The sequence below is a fragment of the Hylaeus volcanicus genome, chromosome 4, assembly GCF_026283585.1.
Source record: "Hylaeus volcanicus isolate JK05 chromosome 4, UHH_iyHylVolc1.0_haploid, whole genome shotgun sequence".
Taxonomy (NCBI): domain Eukaryota; kingdom Metazoa; phylum Arthropoda; class Insecta; order Hymenoptera; family Colletidae; genus Hylaeus; species Hylaeus volcanicus.
The window spans coordinates 10049785-10068342 of NC_071979.1; the positions used below are offsets into that span (position 1 = coordinate 10049785).

General features: G+C 40.9%; 2 protein-coding genes across 4 annotated transcripts in view; one reads left to right on the forward strand and one right to left on the reverse strand.

Moving 5' to 3' along the window:
• Positions 1-18558, reverse strand: part of LOC128875946 (tubulin glycylase 3A-like) — a 49995-nt gene that overhangs the window by 5483 nt on the left and 25954 nt on the right. The window contains exons 2-3 of the mRNA XM_054121992.1: positions 577-671; positions 22-460 (exon numbers count right to left, since the gene is read on the reverse strand). Of these exons, the coding sequence (XP_053977967.1) occupies positions 22-460; positions 577-599 (462 nt within the window). The 5' untranslated portion in view covers positions 600-671. The remainder of the gene's footprint in view (positions 1-21; positions 461-576; positions 672-18558) is intronic.
• The window catches only part of LOC128875948 (lysosomal acid glucosylceramidase-like), a 50727-nt gene continuing 38570 nt past the window's right edge, over positions 6402-18558 (forward strand). The window contains exon 1 of one of the 3 annotated variants that reach the window (XM_054121996.1): positions 6402-6552. The gene's annotated coding sequence lies outside the window, so the exon portion shown is untranslated. Of the gene's footprint in view, positions 6553-15721; positions 15911-18558 lie in introns of those variants that run through there. The other 2 variants (XM_054121998.1, XM_054121997.1) reach the window with 2 other exon arrangements.

The following is an 18558-nucleotide window of genomic DNA, read 5'->3' on the forward strand; positions in this document are numbered from 1 at the left end:
CTCGATTTGTTTTGAAATTACCTTGACGGCCTTATTCACTTTGGCCTTAATTCGTTGATAACACTCTTTTCGCATCCAATGGGCTTTGCAACAACCGTCGTCTTTGAGAACAATGCTCCTGTAGTTGGCGATAGCGTCTGTATCGTAGTTGTCAAAGGTCTCCCGAGGACAGCAGGAACACGTGTCCATGTGCGATTTCGGGAATGCACCGCAGTCGAGTTGCGGCAGACTGTTAACAGCGCTGATCTCATTGTCATCCGTGTCCGGAAGCGGCCATTTCGAGTTCATTTTCGTCCAGTCTGCTCGATTGTACGGATTCACAGGGCTCTCCTTCTTTTCCAGGCTGATCAAAGGAGCCAATTTGCTGCAGGATTGGTCCGCTTTATCTTCGCTCGAGGAATCCGTTGTCGCTGGATCTTTCGTGGTCTTAATGTTCCTTGACCGATGAAGGTGAAACGTTCTAATTTATTACGCGATGTCTACTGAAATACGTCCTTGTTTCTAATCCTTATCAACTCTAATTTCAAAAGGTTCGATTCCTCCAAAATTAAAAGTTATTTAAAACGGTACACGCACCTGAGATCGAGCGGCAAATCCATCTTTGTTTCGAGCGGATTTTTACGAATAACTGAGCTGTTTCTTGACCGAGCCGAATTATTTCACGTCAATTCCTACACAAATCACGAAGTCGATATTAACTTTTCTAAATATAGCAACTACTGAGAAAAGATCATCGATGCGACTAGGTTCAAAAGACTCGACACGTACACAGAGAAAACTTGGATTAGACGGGACGCTCGAAACGGTGCAAATATTTGTCGATGCTCTTACACTTTGAACGCCTAATGGATGAAGTGGGGAAGGTTAAATCGATCAACCCGTCTGTTTAACCCGGCCGCCTTATTGTCTGGCAAGCTTAATCGCCTAAGTAATTAACCTTTATGCCGCGAACTTTGAGGAAACCGGTTCTTGCCGTTATTAAAAAGGGCCATACTAATTTGACACCTATCAACGCGAAGCATCTCCTCCGCGAACAAAGCCCGTATTTAAATTAAAAGAAAGGTTCGGGTTGAACGTCATTTTTCAAGTTAATTTAAACTAAAGAGACGGTGGAAATTATTATTATTACAAACTTCGAGTTGAAATTTTAGCAAATCATAAGCCAAAATATCGAAAGCCGACACAATTATGGAAAATTAATTCGTTTGGAATTTTCTCTCGAATACTTGCCATATTTATCCTCCTTTGTCGGAATGGCAACGAACAATTTTGGGAACACGAACTTCATTTCACCGATTGAAAAATGGCGACATCTAGCCTCTTCCTATCGTGAAAATGCTTTATGAAACTTTATAGAAATCGCGCGATCATACGTACGCTTTTTAAGTTTCTGCAGCGAATGTCTTGCTAAAGTTTCATCGGTTTCCAAGGGTTGACTAAAGGCTTCCTCATCGATATCTCTGAACCAGTCGTGATTTCTTCGGTTCGGTGAAAGCCTTCCACGGTAGCCCGAGACACACGATTTAACCCCAAAATTTATTTCATAGTTCTTTTACTCCAAACGATTTCGATTTCTGCAATTTGCGGATTTTTCTTAATTCATCATCGGACAGACATGTTGCTTTTACTCGATCGTCTACTTTTATTCCTTAATTCAACGACTACGCGCAGCAAACTCTTCTAAAACGTTGCGTTGTTTGTTTACAATTTTCGTCCCTCGAAGGCATTTTACGAACTGCGGCAAAGAATAATCGAAATTGAAAAGCAACGGATCTGGTCGATACGTAACAAAAATAAATCCTCTCCACCAAAGGTAATACATTCCTGCGCGTGAGTAAGTATGTTTATTTTCGGGAAACGTATGTATGTGTGTACATATGTGTCGGAAAACGAAATCTACAAATCCCGAGATTCTCGATACAGTGAAATATTTCGCGCATCGATATCGTCGATGCAGCAAAATTCAGTACGCTCCTGTTTTCAACACCTCGATACGTCGTTCAATTCTATCAGTGTGTTATTTTTCTTTTAAGTTATTATTTATTAACAATACAAATATTATTAATTTTTAATCATAATAATCTTTTGTATGGTACATACGTATACACATTGGACGCGCATCGACGGGTTCAATAAAATTAAACGTTCATAAATTTTATGCGTTTATTCCACGTTTCACGCGATCCTGTTATAGTTCGGCAGAATTTTATGTAGAACAATTTCACGTGTCGCGTTTCGTCTCATACGATTAAATGTACTCGTGTTGGAAAATCTGTGTCGTTAAAACGTCCAAGCCATGGCAAATAGCTTCCGAATCGTTGTTCGGCAGACTTCGATATAAAACGTTACATAAAATGATAGTATTTATAAAACTCGTCGGAAATGTTATCATGAACTAAAGTAGAATATATGGATATAGAACTATAAAAGTTAACAATATTACCACGAACACGAAAGTAAGTCGATTAATTGTTTTTTTAAAAACATTCATCTATTATTCGATTAAAATTTGGCCTATTTCAGCATTATAAGAGCAGGACTCGGAGAGTGAAAATCATGTCAGCGAAACATGCTTTTCGATTCAGCCTGCTGCAGGAACGAACAGATTAACTAGCTAAGTAACCGCGCCCACTGCACTCTCTAATCACCAAAGGCACCAGGAATGCTTTTAAACTTTCCATCCACAATTACATCGTTATTCGCATGGAAGCGCTTATTAGCCTCTCCATTATTCTAATTATGGAAGAACCGTCTGCAATATACGTATGTCTCGATTAAAGTTAAGAAAAATTCTCTCGAATACACAGAAATCAGACTCGTGAATTTATGGAACCAATGTTTCCTGGACGTCAATTTCCGGGAATGTTCACCGCATGGTAATCACTTTCAATATCGTACGCTACACCGCGCAGGCGAACGAGAACATTCAGAAAATAAATGTGATTGACAGGAAACTTGAAAAATATCTCCTCTCTGGCTGATGGAAATGCTTCCGAAGAATGCGCGTGCTTCTGAACAATGCCGGCGGCTGCCAAACTTTTTCGACCTCGCCAATTTTTTCTGTTCGACAAATTTTTCGCGCACAAAAACCTTCGAATAGAATTTCAATCAGTTTGACGATGTAAGGCTTCCAAATATTTCGATGCTTTGGTGCGACACCATCGGATTCCTAAAAGTTACACGTTTCGTTGGCCAACCAATTAGAACCTAAAGCTATTCGCACTTCAATATTGTGGAAAGTTACACGTGTCCTGCGCGTCTCGTCGCAACTGCTAAACAAGAGTTATCTACGACGCATTGCGCCCGTAACAGAAATAAACTCGCGGTTGTATAAATCTTATTACAAGGTAATCTTGTTTGAAAACGCTAGAGTACTTTCGCACTTGTATCGCGGGCTCTGTAGATCTTATACGAAGCATTTTCGAGGAAGAAACAAGTTACGAAGTTTGTCGGCTGAGTTCATGGTGCTTGCGAATGGTGGTACGGCCTCGTTTCTCCGCGCTTTGGCTAGAACTTCTCCTCTCTTCTCTTCCAAACGCAAATATCCTGTTCCTACCCCGTTGCGCATACGGCGAAAGGGTTCGTTCGCGATGCCTTCGGATAAAGATTCTCAAACTGGAGCTTTCGAGGGAGGTTGGGAGCATCGAAGGATTTTCGTTCACCTGTTATTCTCGAGGCGAATACAGCTAACGACACGTGCTCTGGGGTAACAAGCATCATTATCAGTGAAAATGTTTATACGAGTTAATTGTTTCCTCGACTCGAGGAGTCGACGATACCTGAGAACCTCTGGCTTAAACTCGCGCAGAGGATATTTCAGATCTTCTTCCGAGTGACGATAGCAGAAGGCCATCGTAAACGTCCTCCTTTTGAAGAGTATTTTTCAAGACTTGGGTATCTTATCTTGTCAATATGTATAAGGCTACAAAATATCTCGAAGAGAATCCTCTTACTTTTTCTAGAAAAAGCCACGGCATTAAGGGAACGAAGACCTTTTTATTTCCTTTGGACACGAGTATACTTTACTCGTTGGACGTTAAACGTCGATACCATCGATAAATATTTATTTCTATCTCGAGCGTGCTCACGGTTCAAAAGACGTCTACCCTAAGCGAAGAATTACCAATTAGCCGAGCATTGCGAGTGAATTGTAGGACCGGAACCTTAATATCGGCGACGTGCGCGGCTCCGTTTACATCGAGATACAATTTTCACTGGAACATGATATTCGACTCAGTGTTCTCGAACGATGGCGGTTTAAGGTGAAACTTTATAGCGTTACTATCCCGTATAATGGAATTATCGGATTATCCTGTCGTCTATTTGAGAGAACAGTGGTCGTTCGGCGGAGAAGTCTACTAATCGCGGCTAGGTAGCATCGCTTTTCTCACCTGTATCGGCGTTTAAAGCAGAAACTTGATAAAGGCAATTTGCAAGACGGTTAATAGCCATACTATTCACCGACTATGGGTCGTTGTCGAGTCATATCGCAACCAAAGCTGCCGGAAACGTTCGTCCTCTATTTATTTGCTCGCACAGTTTTCTAGTTGTATCGAATCCTAATTTTTATTTAACCTATACCAGATGAAAAATTGTTTACTATTTATCTATATTCAAAATTTTACACTTACTATATCGCTGATAATTTACATCGCGAAAAGAGAATTAGCATCCGGATTCAACGAACCCGCTACTTCGTACACTAGTTCTTTTTTTATTTAGCTTTCGCGCGCGTATAATCAGAGATACAGCACGTCACGTATTGTCGTATGCGCGGTCAAGAATTTTACTCAGTGCAATCCTCTTTGTAGGTATTTTTCAAAGAGGAACGTACTGTATTACAGATGCGGCGTCGAAAAGAACGCGTACCCACGCCAAATGTTATATCGCTAAAGGGACCTTTGTGCAATTTAAAGCAAAGTCATGTATTACGTAGATTCTTCTTTGAGAACTATTTTTCTCCGAGTACTGCTCTACTTCGCGTTCCGTCGCTCTACTTCCGCCCAACGTATACGAATTCAAACCCAGGCAGAAAAGTTTCCATCTTGCGCCATGTATTGTCGCAGATACATAAGAGGATATCGCATATTTTCCTCGCGTCTAACGCCCGCGATCTTTACACTCCTCTTTCCTTGTTTGCTCCTCTTTAAAAAAATAAGAATATTATTATCGTATCGGTCATGTTTCAAATGTTCGAATGTACTCGTTTCATCCTGCAAAATTTTCAAGTCAGTCAAATTGTGGTGATGACTTTAAAGGTGCGTTTCCAAATCGAGCGTAGAGTTTGACTATCGACGAAAAAATATATATTACCGCGAAACGTTCACCGCTGTTGTTTAAAATTGTTGAAAAGAAACCGAGCTTAATTATTTTCCCTTTTTCGGTAAAATCGCGCCTATTCCATGTTGCCGACAGAAACCAGTTTCTTTCTTATACAGAACCATTACCATTTCTTGCTCAAAGTGGCTAATTACGTGAGAGAAATATACTCTTCGCCTCCCTTTCATCGTCGATTCCTTTCAGTCTTCTCTTTCTCGGCTGCGAAAGCAAGCACTACTTTGTAATGATCCCATTTTAAAAACCGAGAAAATAAACTGGACGATGATTACTCTTGCGACAGTACCCTTTGCGTTTCGTTTCGAACTGCCAGTGTCGTGCGTTTCAGACATAAGCAACTTTTCCTTCTTCTCAAGACGACTCCTCGCGAGATTTCGTTGATGCTTCCGTCTTTGCAGACAAAGGAAAGATTAAAGCGAAGCAACGCACGAGTCCATGCGTCGTATTACATAAGTATACAAAACAAAAACGTAATCGTTCCGCTCATTAGTACCGTCTAGACGTAAAGTATCAAAAAACGTATGCTTCTTGTCTCAAGTAATATAAAATCTGAACTCTCGTGAATGTTCGAGAGAAGTTTTTTCGTTAGCGACAAATTATTACTGTAAAAGTTGTATTTACATTTCGATATTCTCGCTTCAGATAAATATATAATCTTATCGCAATAGGCCCTGCAAAGCACATGTTCTATGTGCGTACCTGATGCCTCTTTAAGCATGATTGGCGCAACTACGATGCGCAGAGTCAAGTTTACGTATAATTCAGAAGACTTAATGCACAGACCCAATGCGCGATAGTTAGTTCTAACGTAAATATTCATATTATTCGTAGCATCATCATGTCACAAGTATTTCATGACAACGAAGTCGCAGTACACATCTTTGAAATTGCTTATCTTGCTTAAAAAATTGTGCTGCACGTGAGTATGTGTTTCAACGTTTGTAAAATATTCTTGACATGCGAGTAAGCAGATGCTGACTGGCGTGGCTGATCGAATTAGACGTACTTTAAACCTCGTTACATTATTATCGTTATCTGAGACGTGCGCATAATAGATGATTCGTTCAGATTTTTACCATGCGCAACGGTAATTATTGTCCACTTTTAACATTATCGTGTCACAGTTTGAACTGGCTCGTACCCGTGCTGCTCATCGCAAATACTCAACGGGAGAGCGTCATCTCGAAGGAAAATCGCTACAACTACAACGCGAAGGTAAGATGTGGCTACTGTTTTAACATTTCGTATTTCATTTTGTAATCGTGCACAAATTTCTAACGACCCGTGAAAGTATAATGCACTATGTGAAAACAAACGGTACATATTAATATGTATATCTTATTGTATACACGAATTATTCTTCCATTATATTATGTTGTATAGTTGCATAGTTTCATTCATGTGTATAATCCAACGAACGCTAGAATGAAAAAGTACAAAAAATGTCAGTAGCGAGCATCGCGTCGCGATAAAGCAAAAGAGCTTTCCTCGGGAAATGTTGCGTGCCAAGTGACTTTTTGACGTACGCGTATTCGTTTCCATGGTAACTATCTGGAGGAAAAATTCGTTTCCGGTACACGAGCTGAAAAATCAGTATATTCGGCACGGGCAAACAATGACACGTGTGCATCTCCGTTCTCCAAGTGTGACGTACTACATGTCCGTTGGCTATGGCGTTGGACTTGATAAATGTATTCTGCGCGAGAAACTGGTTGCAGTTTTCCGCATAGTAACCAACGAGAAAAAGAAACATTTCGTATAATTGCAAGATGGATTCGGCAGCTAACACGTTTCAAAAAATCTGACATTTTCCAAACACAAGTAGAAGGGAAATTTAGGAATACGTAATTGAAAAACGACCTTTCGAAGCTCCCGTAGCAAATGTTGATTCTACATCTACAAATGCTATCGAATCCTTAAGAAAGCACAAACAATGTTTCCTCGGTCTCTCATTTTGCCATTTCAAAATTGTACGCTTTTAACGTCAGTCGAAACCTGGACAAATATACTTTAGATCAAATGAAACTAGCAATACGTTGAACGATGCCTTCGAAGACAAAGTAGCGAGAACAAACGTTCGATGTTCGAGTATAAAAGCTCGGAACTAATGCATTCTGTGTGCGTTTTAAATATACCTTTCTGAATAAATTTTCTGAACGTGCAATGAGAGGAGATACGTAAATAAAATACTGCAGACATTTCAGCGAGAACAAAGACGGTGATCGATCCACGTCGTGACGGTTGTATTCGTGCCGATACATCACAGTTAATAGAAAGCTTAGCGGGGCATTTCTGGAATATGGATAAAACTCGAATAATTTATTCAACTGGATATAAGACGCGTATATAAACGAAGGTAGGATTTACCAGGCAAGCACCGAGATTTAACGTAGCGCACGTCGAGTGTAAATGTTTACATAATAAATTGGCCAGACGTCTTCTCTCTCCGTCTCTAGAGGCATCGGTCATGCATACATCCTCTATCTTGCGCGTTATAGTATTTTCCCACGCACTGTTGGAACACATCACAGCAAAGTAAATATTGACGAAGATTTCAAAGTATCTCGCAAATCCGTCTAACGTACCTCTACTCTTTTTTTTGATCTGTTTACAAAAACAAATATCGTTAATCGTTGTCAGCTTTTCAATCGTTCACCGAATCAACTGGATTAATTTAATTTTCACATGGTGTATCGACGTCTCTGAAAATTTCACTTTTGTAACACCATGGGACGCTAATGAGCAAAGTTCATTAGCAACAGTCGAACGGTTGATTTAACTAATTTAAACGAGCATCGACTCGTTTCGCGGCTCAAAGCGAGGCGGTTCTGTGATTTGAAAAGTCTGAAAGTAAAGTAGTCGCGAGTTAAACCGACGCCAACGCCTCGACTGGAACTCGTGGTTAACTCAGCTGACCAGATGCAAGGCAACTTTTGATTGAATACACTACCACTAAGTCCGCGATGAATTTCGTCGGAGGTGGGTTCATGCATGCGCGATGAATGCGGCGAACTAAAGGGATTGGATTTAAACGAGGTAACTTTCTTTCAATAAGCTCTTCTTAGCGACCATTAAGGAGCTCTTGAAGCATGCAAAAGCACTACGAAGTTTCTCCTTGACAGTTTTATCCAGATATTTCCCTCGAAACGAAGTTACGGCCGACCGGGTGCGACTATCTATCGATTTGAAACGCGGTTAACTATAAAAAGGAAATTGCTCTGCCTACGCAGCCAGAGTGAACTAATAACGACGTCGAATCCAAATAAATCGATTTGCTTACCGTCTCGTACTGAATTCCAATTAAATGCTCGACAAAGGAATCTTTCCGAAGAAAGCCCTCGAAACATCATTGTTCCTTTATGATTTCTCTTGTAGAATTGTAACTCGTACGTTGGTCGTTGTCAGTTGTACGACCCGCATAAAGGGAGATTGTGGATCGAATCCTTAAACGAGAAAGATGACATTCCACAAGGGGATAACCTCTTTGTTTCGTTAATCTCGCCCGTGGACCGTAGATAAAGCCGGGTTCGCTAGTTCTAAACTTGCCCGGTGCTCAGAGCGGTTATGTCAAACCGTGGCGACAGGAGTCAGAAGAGAGAGTTATATTGTACTTAGTCGTATACAGAGACATGCAAGGTGAAGCGAGGGAAGACGCGGCATACACGTCTACGACGTTGTTACGCCCTCGGGGACCTATTCAAACTTCTCACCCCTTTCGACCAACCTGCATAGACGCTCGTGCACCAATCATTAGTGGTCGCTCTTCTTTTCTTTCAGTCTGTTCTTAAATTTCGAGTATTACAATTGCATTTACCGCGTCCAATGTCTTCCACGATTTTACATGCAAAATATGCCAAGATTGCATTTCGATATTCGATTTAGGTATGCAACGAGGACAGTAATACTGCCGCGAATATTAGCGACGATATCCAAATCGCGAGGTCGTTCTATCTCTCGCAATGCATAAAGACTTCGACAGTCACGATTTTAAATTAGACGACAAAACGTAATCTCATTGAGTTTCATTTTTAAACTACTGCATACTATCTTATCTAAACACTTTCCTAAATTACTTGACCTCATACTACTCTTTATGGTCGTTTAGTCGGATTTTATTAAGTTTACACGATAAACTCGCGACTAATCGAATCTTAATCTCGCATTTGCAGTATCCATTTTTGAAGCACGCGAGACCGTTGCATAATAAGTACGCGACAAAAACTTGCGAAATTTATGAAGGAGGCGGGAAACAAGCGCGAATTTTGCATCGTTTAAGGGTTTCATAAATTCAACATCTTTACGGCTTCACACTGGCGCGTAAAGTTTCCAATGTTCCATTAAGCGTTCTTCATTCCGAGAGCAAATTTGTGAATGCTGTTGGCGCCTGTTCAACCACCACCTGAAATCACGATTTCATCGGCAAGGGAAGATCACGAATATAGAAATTCGTGGGAAGTTCCGAAGTAATCAGAGCGTCGCCGTAGCTAGGTTTGGCTCCTCGAGTAAATTCGTTTCGTAATCTGATTTCGTCAGTGACGATTTGCAGTTCGCAGTTGCCGCTCCCGTATATTGGTGCAAACATTGCACAGTTCACGTCATTCGTAGCATAGTTAGCCGGACATTGTGTCCGGGAAGTTTGCTTGCATAGTTGTGTCCAGCTATGGCGACCCTGCGCATGAATCTTCCTTCGAGTTTGGTGCTCTAATCTTCCAGCGGACAACTGCGCAATATTCTAGCGGTACACGAGGTATGCGATACTCAAACTGAGAATAAACCCTCATATAAATAAAACCTGTTGACCAGCACCTGCAAAATAAAAAGTCGCTGATGATACGATACAACAGAATATTTGAAAAAAACTTAATGTAAAAGAAACACGAAGGAATTTTGGTTTAGAATCTCTGCATCGTGCTGGCGTGCCTCGAAGAAGAAGACGAATCACGTAACAGAAAGATGGTACAAGTGCTTCTGCTGTTCCAGCAGGTTAGAAATCCTCAATTTCACGGCTCGCTTCTCGAAGAGCTACATATGTAGTTTTCCTATCGCGACTGTTTGCATTCAAAGAACTTGAACCGAAAGCAGGCTCTTGTCCTTCGATGGTTACTCTTCTTTTCTCTTTTATCACGTATTACCGCCAACTCAAACAATAGTTTAAGTCTCTGAAACGAAGTATGCCGATGGACAGCGCAAGATGTCATCGTGACATTTATGACGAAGTATTCGTTTGATCATAATATCGAGGTAATACTTTCTTCTTATCTTCGTCCTTCTTACAGAAGTATATATTTGATGAGAGGCGTGTAACTGCGAGTGTACTTCTTTCCGTCTTCTTCCGTTTTTTTCAAAATCATATTAAAGCGTAATTAGGAAATAGAGCATCAACAGATTGCATTTCCTCGGAAGTTCTTTTCAGAATTTCCATCATAAATTATCCCCAAGTGCTGGAATTCCTAACAAATTCCAAAGATTTGAATTTTTCTTCGGCATCTCGGGCTTTTCGTTCTGGAAGTTATTAACTTTCCAACCGAGCCGACGTTCGAGCGTTTCTTCTTCGAAGAAAGGTACTACTCCTGGCTCCATAAATAATCGGGCCGAGAGCAGAAGAAGCTACGCAGTTACGAAGTTCACGACTAACGCTACTGCTAGCGTTCAGTTCCCGCACTTTTGCAACAACGAATACACAAACTCTCCGGCCTCGCTTGCAAACTCATTCGAGTTCATAAATTGCCTTTGACTTTGCTGCTGGGTGTTCCTGGCAAACCGTATATTCCTCGCTTAACAACGATGGTTTTCTTCGACGATTCATCTCTTAAACGTTCAATTTCTTCGAATGAAATTCAACATTCGATTTTTCGATATGGAATATGACAGGAGACAGCACAGCGTCGAATCTAGAAATGTTTTCAAATTAATTCATCGGTTAATTAAACCTTGAGAGTAGCGCGCGCTTCAATTTTTCAAATATTGATTGATACGAAAAGTTTAATAGTCCATTAATTTCGCGTAATGCTTGTTTGCGTGAAACGATTGGTCGATAGGCGGCAATATCGAAACTGATAATATTTAATGTTTCAATTAAGGTAACGATGAAACGCTGCAATGGGAAACTTATTAACGTGTGAGCACGCAGAACGTTTTTCGTGCGATAAGACTTAATAAGACCAATACGATTATAAGTTATGAGACAAAGTTTACTCAATGGTTGACCAGGCAATGCGAACCGAGTCAAAGAAAGTCAGGGAAATGAATTCAGTATTTGTTTATAAGGCTCGATTTTCTATATTTATTCAAGAAACACCGCCGACCTCGTCCTTTATCATTAGGGATCACTCTATGCTTCGTTCGTTCGTAGTGCACGTCGAGGAAATGTCATTTCGCTTTTAGATTTCGAGAAACACGCCTCGCGAGTATTAAAATACATTTTCCAAATTATTCCGTGATTTTTCCTACGGATCTTTACTTTTCGCTTTGATGGCTTTCTCGATGAATCGTACGCCGACGCTTCCATTGTACTGGAAAAAAGTTCCGTGGTATTTCTTCCAGAAGTAATGCGAAACAAAACCAAGATACTATTGATTTTAATGTCAATACAATACTTAGAAAAAAAATTACGAAAGGAGATTCTTTGACAGAATAGAGGTGTATTCGACGAAAACAGTTGCATACATTTTTATAAATAGCGAATTGCAAATTGTTTCGCAAGAGAAATTTGAAATGCGAATTCTTTGAGCGAAGTAATGGTAGACTAGCGAGATGACTTTGATAAATTGTTAAGGCGCGGAGGGTTACAAAGGTTAATGACAATTCTTGAAAATTCGGTGAATTGCTCTAATTATGGCTGTAATTGCCATCAACGACATCAAAAGACTAATTGGTAGCACGTTCGCGCAGTAAGAATACGACTACAATTTCTGCGTACAGCTATTCCACCTTTAGCACTTACAAATTGCAGGTGATTTTTCCTTTCGCGCCAGTTCCGCTAAATTCGCTGAAAATCGCCATGTATATTTCCATGGTAACAATCCGGCCCGTTAAAAACACGCGGCGGGCATATTAAATATAATAATGGTGCCTTTGCGAAATATAACTCTCTATCGCGTTGCAATGGTTAACCAAATTCCAATATTCCTTCAACAAATGTTATATTGATTATAAATTAGCCAGCTTTAACATCCAAATTAAACTTCGATAGTAACAAAGCGGCAGGCGATTGTTTAAAATTCTACACATAAATTGTGATTAAAATAATATTCTGTTATAAATGTCTCGTCCTCTGCCCAACGCTGTCCTCATTCGTTGTACGCACATCGGGTATTGCTTTCGACATTCCTGGTTGCATTGCGAGTTATTTTCATTACTGTTTAAATAAGAGTACGCAGTGAGATACAGATTATTATCAATTGCGTGGAAAATAGTATTCGTGAAAATGTTGCTTCTAATTACACATGTTTAAACGAATTATGATTACTAAAGAACTCGTATACCGATAATATCATTGAAATAATTTTAATTTCCTAATGGAGATTTGTCAATCTACATAAAAAGTGGAAGTTGCGTCTATCGTGACGCTAAGCACGTGAGAAATAGTCGTGCAATAGAGTGTAGGAGAACGAGTCGAGGCGAAGGATGCTTATATACCTTAAGCGAACTATGAGCTTCCGAAGGAGGTAATCTTGAGATCCCATACGGTTCGTGTCAAGGGTGTAATTGGAGCCTGAAGGCAATCACGAGATTATCTCGGACATCGTTCGCTCGCTATGTCTCTCGACAAACTTTACACGCTATTACCTTCCGGTAGAAACAAAGGTACCCAGAGGAGCCTTCGTTAAGTTGTCGCTCTAGCAACGAAGCGCCGATAGTTTCGGTTAAATGAAATACGGGTCAGCTATAAATACCAATCTATCGATGGAAACTTTAACATCGACCATGTACGTTAGAACGCTCGACTTCCTCGAATAAAGTCAAACAATGCACGCTCTAGTGACGAACTTTCATGGCTAAAATCGTTTAGGATATTTGGACGGACCAAAGATAGAAGCGAATAAAAATATCGACAGGAATCGAATAAAATGTAGTTTTTGAAAATTCGTTTGTTAAAATTAAGGTATAACAGCACCCCAAAGAAACATATATGTTGATTCGTAACAACAGTTACCGAAATGTTTTTATCAGCTATCAAAGTAGAAGAGTTTACGAAGAATAAAGTCGAAACGTCTACCCGCGTAACTTGCAACTTTTCAAAGGAACTTTGTACCGGGTGTTAACATCGAGCTGCTGAATTTCTCGCTGGGAAATTTGATTTTCTGCTCGGCGTTGCTGACACGCAGACAATGGCCAGTATGGGCCTCCAAAGTGGTGCACTCCCTCGGGCGTTAGCAGTCTAATAGCTTCCTCGTAATAATCGGCATAAAGCACCGAGCTTCCCTTTTCCCCGTTTCTCCCGAAGAAGCATCACGCGGCTCTATTAAAGTATTTCGTCTAACTTCCCCTGGTTCTTTGAGGACCGAGGGAAGAGAAATGGGAGGACTTCTTCCTCGACAGAATATCTACGTAGCGCGGAGAGCTTTTCGTCGAAAGCCACGTCGCGCGGTCGTTGTATACGAAGAAACCGAGTAGCTTTCAGTCGCGACGATTCTCAAAGTACGGGTCTGCTTTTTGTTGTTTGTCCCCGAATGGAAGGAAGCAGGGATCTCGTTGCAGATGCTGTTTCGAAGGAAGCGACGACGAATAGCTCGAAATTCACTTAACTGCAAATCGTTACTCGTCGACTTCCATTGCAACCGAGGCAAGATAGAACGTATACCGAAAGGTTGCGCGATTTCTTTACGTCCACCGGGTCTTAAACTAACGAGTTCCTACGTACAGAGCGTAAAAATAATATTTATCGCACCTTCGTATCTGAATATGTGATTATTTGTTTAGAAAATTTCTATCGTCAAATTTATTTCTCGTATTTTTGAACATCCAAACAATTTTTACAAAATACATAAATGGGAAGAAATAATTCATCGCAAACCCTGACAGTAAATACAACGCTTAAAATATTTGAAATCTTGTTGGTAGTCCGGATAAAATCGACACGATCATGCGAAATAAAACGAGGAACTCGTCACTTATCTGAAGTGAAATATGTATGAATTCTCTCGATAAATGTCTGCGTGAATACAGGAAGAATACACGGCAGGGTATCGACATTCTACATACATTTTCACTCGACACAAAACACGCAATACGCACTACGCGACACAACATAAACCACAAATCCCGAGCTCTCCGACCGACTCGTACCCTCTTTTATAACTCGTTTTTACCCAGCTACGTAAACAAGATGCACACGTAGCACCGTTTCGCGTTAACTTCGCCATTTAACGAATTTAATATTTTAGTCGAATGTACGTCGTCGCTATTTGAAAATTCCCATATATTTAATGGCATTTCGCAGTACCAATTTTGCTCTATACTTACTTTTCATAGGCAATTTTACGACAGAAAATAATGATTTGTACGAGGAGAGCTAAATTCGCTGTAAATATTAATTAGAAATGCGTGGAATACTTTTACACGCTAAGTAAAGTGATGGAGCACGCGATGCTGTCACGAAAGTATTATATCTGAGAAAGTACTGCCGCTTCGCTTCCGACTTTGCGAAGACACATGTCAATTCCACGAATACCTAGAACGAGTTATGAAATTGTAGGGTAAAAGACGGTCTAAGGTTGCAAACGAATGGCGGTCTCTAGGAAACCGCATCATTTCCGATATACCGTGGCCTCAAAGACGTTCTGTCGTTTCCATGGTTTGGCCAAAGGAAAAAGCTAGCTGCTCGTATTATGTCAAGGTAATTCGATGCGCACGAGTACAGAAGGTCCGCGTTCCGAGTCGACAGATCATTCGGTTCCTCAAACGAATCGATCCAGAACCATTGCCAGGACCGACATACGAAAGAAGCACAATGAATGAAGCAGAAATTGCGATTTTCAGCTTGGTATATTTTGCTTCACGTTTTCTTCCGTGCGCTCGCCGCGGAATATGATTTCATGGCATTCTAGCTTTGCCGTTGCTTCTAGCGGAAAAACGAGCATCGTTTTTCATAAAGTTAAAACGCTTGTCGTGTTGCGAATATTGTAAAACTTTGACAGATTTTGAACAAGATCAAAGATTTCTTTAAAGCTTAGTCGTTATACGTGTAGAAGCAAGTAGAAGTAAGTTTAAGTTGAAATTCTTTGTTCTGACCTCTCTTTATCGTTAGCTCGTTTATCTCCTTTTTTTATTAAGATATCACGCACTCGATACTATTTCGCTTGCTCGGTGGAATGCGAGGGCGGGAATGACGAAATGCACATTAGTTTTCTTAGATCGAGTAAACACTGCGGGTAGATACGTTTCATGCGAGCTATTTTTGCATTTGTACGAGTAGTTTAGCATTTTAATTCTCGTTGCTTTTCTCGAAAAGTGTAAAAGTTTTCGTTTGAGCGGTGTTCAAGACAACACGGAAACGTAGACTGTGGGCTAGTTAGTGAATATATGAAACAATTGAGTGACATTGTGTTTTGCACGTGCTTCAAACAAACAGGTATGATCGATATAATTTTTTACCATATCTCTGTAACTTAAAATTGGGTATTGCGGCAAGTCGAGCAACAGCGCATGCTTGGTTTCGTTCAAACGCCGTTATCGTTCCTCTGAGAAAAAGAGCAAGGTAACACAAATGCAATCGCCGTCTGCGGTGGATTGTAGGGCGTCAAGAAAACGTTGAAATGCATGGACGCCGAGCTCTTCCAGAGTCTCGATATGATATCGATCCCGCGGGTAGTATCGACTCCGCGGAATCGGTGCTGAATCCGCGATGCTGAGCAAAACGAAAGCAGAAACGGCAGAACTAGAAGCGGAACGATCTTCGGGTTTTAAAACGATCCAAGTATTTATTCGACGAGTCGGCCTCCTTGTTATCGGTTACCTTCAATACCAAGTGGCACACATCTGAAACCAATTGCAACACAACTGCAAATATGACGCGAAAGCATCGATTAATTGTTACGATATACTTGTTAGTTTCAGTCGTGGCGATTTTTACGTTATTCTTCTTTCTATTTGATTCTCATGAAAATATGAAACAGAAAAGAAGAAGAAGATAGAGAAGAAAGAGGAGAAAGCTCGGCGTATCGAAAAAGTTAGCTACTGCGGAACGATACGTCCGGAATGATCACTCTTGACAAATATCGAAAGCACACGTACGAAGATGCTCAATGTTCCGTGTCTGGTCCGTGTGGGTTCGTGTACGTTTAAAGACCGATGGTTGCGGGCTGTTCGACCAACCGTGCTAAACGAGACATGGACGCAGTTTACGTCAGATCAGCTATTGCATCCACTAGCTGACACGAATGAATGCCATGTGCCTTATACCCTCGAGATTGCGTTTCTTTCGAGCTTCTACGTACGTCGCGGCCGTGTCCATCGCGACAGTTCAATTCTAGAAGTATCTGGATTTTACAGACGCGAAGCGAACCGTATCTTTCTCTAAACAACGTGTTACTTTATATCCAACGATGTTGCCCTGTCCTCGAATCAAATTTCAAGTGACGATTACTAATCAGGTGAACCAAAAGCATAATCGTTTTTGAAGAGAGCATATAGATATATAGAAAGAACTCGTCATCGATAACATTTGCTTATTCTCCGTTGGTTTCGTTTTCCGAGAGACAGAATGTTGCGGTAAGAATGAAATAATCAAGCGGATATCGCACTGCTCCGAATTTTAATTGGCCTCGACCGAACGAATCTTTCTCTCAGTTCTTCTTATGACGCGATGAACGTTTACGTCGTTAAAGAATCGAAACGCATAATGGGTGGAGACAGAAAAGAGAAATGCGATAGCGTGGAACGCGAGCTAAAACAAGGGAAGAAGGAGAGAGACGGGGAGATTCGGGATAAAGGTAAAAAAAGGACGATGTCCGGAACTTCAACGTCAACAATTTCCGTCTACGTTTCTACTTTTTAATTACAGAGTCGCGCGGGCCTCTGGGCGTTCGCAGCGGAGACGACAGTCCCGCTTGACGAGGCTGCCTCCGTCTGAATCCTCCATTCACGCCATTTTTTGCGGTCTTCCCATTACCGAGATTGTGTGTCTTTCGCTTATTCTCCCTTCGTTATGTCTTCCACTCTTCGGCCTCGGCAACCTAACGATCTGGTTCCTCGCGCGCGCTCAACGAGAACTGAAATGCTTCGACCCCACTGTCAACTGGATTCCGCGTAAGTTGATCCGTTTTTGGTCAACTTTTCATCCGAGATAGTTCCGACTTTTTCATTTTAAACGATACAATCGATTTGGAGAAGAATTTACGTAAAAATTTCGATATATACATAAACCAGATCCAATCACGCAAAAGCCAGAAATGTTTCTCCTCCATGAATCTTCGAGTCTGAAAGTGTGAAGCTTTAACAAGAAATATTACGAATCGCTGAAACGAATAGGAGCTCTTAGAAAACGAAAACCAGGCGAGCGAACAGCGTACGAATCACCGGAAGACCGACTTTTTACTTCGTTCCACGTTTAATTTCAGGCTATAACGTCAGCGGATGTTTTACGGAGAGCAATTCTTTCAAGGTGTGAAATGCGGGTGCCCCTTTAACGGTTATCACTCTCTCGTCTAAAATCTTATCGAAAAATTAGATGGTCACTATCGCGATCACGGTCTGCTCTCGAGAGACCAAGGATAAACTTCTGCATCCGTAAGATGATACGAGTTCGTGGTAAAGACACTCGTAAAATAGTAAAATAGTAAAATAGAAAGAAGGTAATGCATAGTAAACAGTGGTATAACATTTATGTAACGTGATCCGTCTGAAACCAAGAGCTGGTGAAGGGACAGAAAAAATCGCGTCTGACCTTTACTGCATATTTTCTACCGCAGTGTCTATGACGCGCGACCATCCATCACTGACAAAAGTACAACCGTATAACCGCCGTATAGCAAACTCATTTGATTATGTTAATGGAGCATTAAAGCCGGTGATAAGGGCCCGGTTCCTAAGCGGGTGTGAGTTAAGCCTAGGAAAAAGAATTGCGTTGCAAAAAGGACATCGCGAGAGCAATGTGGCGCTTTCAAGATGGTTTTAAATGCACAAGATTATCCGAATGTCATTCGTAATCCTCAATGTCTAGAATGTAAAGTATCGCGACGGAAAAGATGGATGGATTTAAAGTGGCAAAAATATTATGTG